This window comes from Octodon degus, unplaced genomic scaffold (genome assembly GCF_000260255.1).
Source record: "Octodon degus isolate 3935 unplaced genomic scaffold, OctDeg1.0 scaffold00053, whole genome shotgun sequence".
Lineage (NCBI taxonomy): Eukaryota > Metazoa > Chordata > Mammalia > Rodentia > Octodontidae > Octodon > Octodon degus.
In genome coordinates, this window is record NW_004524629.1 from 5933841 (window position 1) to 5939229 (window position 5389).

The following is a 5389-nucleotide window of genomic DNA, read 5'->3' on the forward strand; positions in this document are numbered from 1 at the left end:
ATCTTTAACCACTAACCCATATTTAAACCCTAATTTATATGTTCAATCCATAATCTCTCAGAATGTAACTATACTGTGAGAGAAGTCTTTAAAAGGTGCATAAGTTAAAATGAGAATGTTGGGATGGACTCTATTTTAGTCTGACTCTGGGGTCTAGAAATTAAAACAGGAGAGAGAGAGACAGAGATAGACTAGGAACATCATGTACATGGAAAGACCAAGAGAAGACACAGCAAGGAGCCAGATAGCAGCAAACCAAGAGAGACCTTGAGAAAGAGCAACCAGGTCTGCCCCTGCCTACACCTTGATCTTGGGACCACACTCTCCAGACTGTGAGCCAGTAAATACCTATTGTGTAAGCCACCCAGCATGGCATTGGTGCAGCCACCCTAGGAAACTAACACAAAAGAAAAAATCAATTTGAAAATTAAAACTAGCCTCTCTGATCCTTAGAATAACTGGCATATTTACTTAGTTCTCAATTATTAAAGAGCTAATGATTCAATTTGTAGTTTCTCTAGAATCTTTGTAATTCTGACCCTTTGTTATCTGACCATGCAGTGGCCACCTCCTAAGTGAAAGAAATGACTTAAGATCATATAATTTAATTGTATAATTAAACAGAATTCTGACAAAATATCTAATAAGTAGATTTAAATAGAAATCAGCATTAGTTTTGATTATATTTATTTAGTCTTTTGATTTACTTAACAAAATTATCATTTGGGTATCCCAGGTTTGTATATATCACCTAAAATTGACAATATTCATGATACATACAAAAAAAACATAGAAACTAATAAAATACATTTTTTAAGCTTTTTAAAATTTGGTTTACCTGAAAGTGATGGTTTGAATGGGATTATCTTCTGTATCTTTAAGTAAACGGAAATCAAACGGTTCATCTTTCTGTGTTTTGAAATCACTGTTTTTATCATATGGGGGAAACTGACAGTGATATAGAAAACCAGCATCATAACCACCCTGGAAAAAATAAATAATACTGAAAGTGGCACTTGAATGTAACACATATGAATGCATGATAATTTTTTGCTTGTGTCAAAATTTAAAATATAAAACTATTTACATATGATTCTGTGTTAAAAGATAGGTTCTGTTATTTATAAAAGTATCTCTATTGTCAATTTATATACAACTATGTAATTATAATAGTAAAGATTTTATGTTTTGTTTTCTCTTACAAGTCACAATGAGAAGTGAGCCTGGTATGAGGCAGTGCTTTTTTCTTTGAAGTAACCTTCAAAGTGATAACTAAGAGGCTAAGAAGCTGAGCGGAGCTGTTTGCAGTCTTGTGGGCTTAGGAAGAGGAAAATCATTTGTAGGGTCCTCCAAGGAGATGGAACCACTATGCATATTACCCCTTACATATTATCTGATCATAATACAATCAACTGGAAATTATTGACAAAAGAATCAGCAAAAACTATAAACATATGGAACTAAATAATACCTTCCTCAACAATCAATGGGTCATGGGGCTGGGAAGATGGCTCATAGAATAAGCGCTTGCCTGGCAAGTGCAAGGGCCTGAGTTCAATCCCCAGTTCCGCAAAAAACCCCAAAACAATCAATGAGTTACAGATGAAATTAAAGAAGAAATTAAACAATAGTTACAATCAAATGAAAATGCAAATACAACTTACCAGAACCTGTGGGATGCAATGTAATTTGTCGTAAGGGGGAAATTTATAGTGACAAATACTCACATCAGGAAAACAATAAGCCCAAATAAATAATCTTATCCTGCACCTCAAGCTCCTAGAAAAAGAAGAGCAAGTCAAGCCCGAAGCCCAAAGGCGGCAGGAAATTATAAAGATCAGAGCAGAAATAAATTCAATGGAGATGAAGAAAATAACACAATGAATAAATAAGTTGAAGAGTTAGTTCTTTGAAAGAATAAATAAAATTGATAAACCCCTAGCTAATCTTATCTAAAAAAAGAAAGAAAAAATTCAAATCCATGCAATGAGGAATGGAAAGGGGGAAACCACTAAAGCCCCTGTAGAAATTTGGAAGATTATCAATACAAATTTCCAAAATCTTTACTCTCACAGGATTAAAAATACAGAAGAAATGGACATATTCCTAGATACATACAAAGTACTGAAGCTGCATCAAGAAGATACAAAAATTTGAATAACCAAAAAACTACCAACAAAGAAAAGCCCAGGTCCTGATGGATTCACAACTGAATTTTACTAGAAACTTAGAGAAAATTTAATCCCAATACTCGTCAAGTTCTTCAATGAAATTGAAAGGGAAGCAATTCTCCTAAACTCATTCATGAAGACAAATATTACTCAGATATCAAAACCAGAGAAGGTCTCAACCAAAAAAAAAAAACTACAGGTCAATATCCCCAATGAACATAGATGCAAAAATCTTCAATAAAATACTAGCAAACAAAATGCAACAAATCATCAAGAAGATTACACTTCATGACCAAGTGGGATTCATCCAAGGAAAACAGGGATGGTTTAACACATGCAAATCCATAAATGTAATATACCACATCAACAGAACCAAAGACAAAAACCACGTGATCATCTCAATACATGCAGGAAAAGCTTTTGACAAAGTCCAACATGCATTCATGATAAAAAAAAAAAAAATGTTCACTTTAAAATCAGGAACAAGACAAGGATGCCTACTGTCACCACTCCTGTTCAATATAGTTCTGAATCATTAGCCAGAGACATTAGATAAGAAAAAGAAATAATGATTGCAAAGAAGTGAAATTATCATTATTTGCAGATGACATCATGCTGTACATAGAAGATCTCAAAAACTACACTAAGAGACTGTAGATTTCTTTCTTTTTCTTTTTTTAAATTTATTTATGTGTGTGTGTGTGTGTGTGTGTGTGTGTGGCCAACTCAGCCCACCAGGGGGCAGGGCTGGCTGGCATGTGGTGCTGGGGGATCGAACGGCAGTCCCTGTGCTTTGCTAAGCTTGTTCTAAGTAGGTGCTTTAGACCACTGAGCCATCTCACCAGCCCAGAGACTGTAGATTTAATAACCAAATTCAATTGTGTAGCAGGATACAAAGTCAACACTCAAAAATCAGTTGTATAGCATTTCTATACAAAAACAATGAACATGCTGAGAAATAATTATGGAAACCTTGCCTTTCACAATAGCATCTAAAAAAATGAAATACTTAGGAATCAATCTCACAAAGGAAGTAAAAGATTTATATAGTGAAAAGTATAGTATTCTGAAAAAGATTGAAGGGATTTTGAAAATGGAAATATATTCCTTATTCATAGATAGGAAGAACCAATATTATGAAAATGGATATACCCCCAAAATTGTTATACAGATTCATTGCAATCCCAATTAAAATACCAGTAGTAAGGCCATACTGGCCCTATCCTCGGGGCATGCTGAGATGGCCAATGAGACTGAGCATGGTAGCATGTGTCTGCAATCCTAGCTCTTGGGAGGCTAAAAATAGAAGTATTGCTATGAGTCCAATCTGTGTAGTGAGACCCTGTAGACCCTGTACTAAATACATTTGAAAAAATACCAGTAGCATATCTCACAGATCTAGAAAGAACATTCTTAAAATTCATCTTGAACCAGAATAGACCCAGAATAGTGAAAGAAATCCTGGATAACAAAGACAAGGCAGGAGGAATCACAATCCCTGACTTGAAATTATACTACAAAGCTACCGTGATAAAATAAGCATGGTACTGGAAAAACAAAAAAAGACCTGAGCATCAGTGGAACAGATTAGAAGATATATCTATATATCTCTATCTCTATCTCTATCTCTATCTCTATCTCTATCTCTATCTCTATATCTATATCTATATAAAACTCAAAATGCAATCTCAGACATCATACCCATTCAAAACAAGTCCAGGAGAAAAGGCCATAGAAGAACGTGGAAGTCACACACCTGAAATTTCTGAAAATGACAGCAACTGAAAAAAAGACCTAAGCATTAGTGGAACAGATTAGAAGATATACATACAAACAAAGGGCTCCTATCTAGAACACATGAAGAATTTTTAAAAATCAGACTTCAAAAATTGAAAGACCCAATCAAAAAATGGGCATCTGAGATGAATATACACTTCACAAATGAAGAGATACAAATGGATAATAAATATATAAAAATATTCTTCAACATCATTGGTCATTCAAGAGATGCAAATTAAAACAACACTGAGATATCATCTTATGCCAGAAGGAGTGGCTATCATCAAGAAGCCAATCAAGAGGCCAGGGAAATGGCTCAGTAGAATAAGCATTTTCCTAGCAAGCACAAGGGCCTGAGTTCAAAGTTCAAGCCCCAGTTCTGCCAAAAAAAAAAAAAAAAAAAAGAAGAAGAAGAAGAAGCCAACCAACAACAAACACTGGAGGGGATGTGGGGAAAAAGGAATCTTTCTCCACTATGGGTGGAATACAGGCTGGTACAACCATTATGGAAAACAGTGTGGACATTCCTTAAAAAGCTAGGATTAGAGGTTCCATTCAAACCAGAAATTCTCTTCCTAGGTATTTTTCCAAAAGAACTGAAATCATCATACGACAGCAATATGTGTATAGCCATGTTTATAGCAGTGTAATTTGTCATAGATAAATCTGGGAAACAACCCAAATGCCCATCAGCTGAAGAATGGATAAAAAAAGATGTGGCTTTTTTTTTTAAACCAGGGATTGAACTCAGGCCTTTGGGCTTGCCAGACAAGCACTTATTCTACTGAGCTATCTTCCCAGCTCCAAGATGTGGCATTTTTACACTATGGGGTATTATACAGCTATTAAAAAAAGATAAATTTGAGGCTTTTGTAGATAAATGGAAGCAACTAGAGACTGTATTGGTAAGTGAAATAAATCAGACCCACATGTACAAACATATTGTCTCACTAGTGTGAGAACCTGAAAGAGCAAATAACATTTTAAAGGCAAAATAGATAACTGTGAATTGAAAAGAATTTGTTCAGTGGGAAAGAAAAACTAAGATGGGGAAAAAGACAAAAGAAAGAAGGGAAAAAGATATATTTATGTATCCATGAAGGATAGTTTGGATAATTGTACTGCCAATTTCTGCTGGTCTTCTTCTTTTTTTTTTTTTTTGCACCGAATGCCCTCAGGGCAGGTTTGGCTGGCTTGAGCTGTGGGGATCGAACCACAGCAACCTGAGCCTGACTGTTTTGTTGAAGCAGCCACTTAAAGAACTGAGCTAAGGGGCAGGCCCCCTCTGCTGGTCTTTTGAAAGGAACGGTTAATGTTTAAACTTTTTCTTTTTATTCTTTTTTTTTTTTAAAGTGTAACATTCAATTTTATTATTTCTTTCTCAAGAGTTTTCTTCAGTCCATTAAGACTCAGCTCCCCTTACATGGGCTTTGGTGGAG

At 35.1% G+C, this 5389-nt stretch overlaps 1 protein-coding gene across 3 annotated transcripts in view; it reads right to left on the minus strand.

The window, feature by feature from the left end:
- Nucleotides 1-5389, minus strand: part of Cfap44 (cilia and flagella associated protein 44) — a 119105-nt gene that overhangs the window by 65377 nt on the left and 48339 nt on the right. For all 3 annotated transcript variants that reach the window (XM_004633300.2, XM_023717640.1, XM_023717639.1), the window contains one exon: nt 839-984. In XM_004633300.2, coding sequence (XP_004633357.2) covers nt 839-984 — 146 coding nt within the window. The remainder of the gene's footprint in view (nt 1-838; nt 985-5389) is intronic.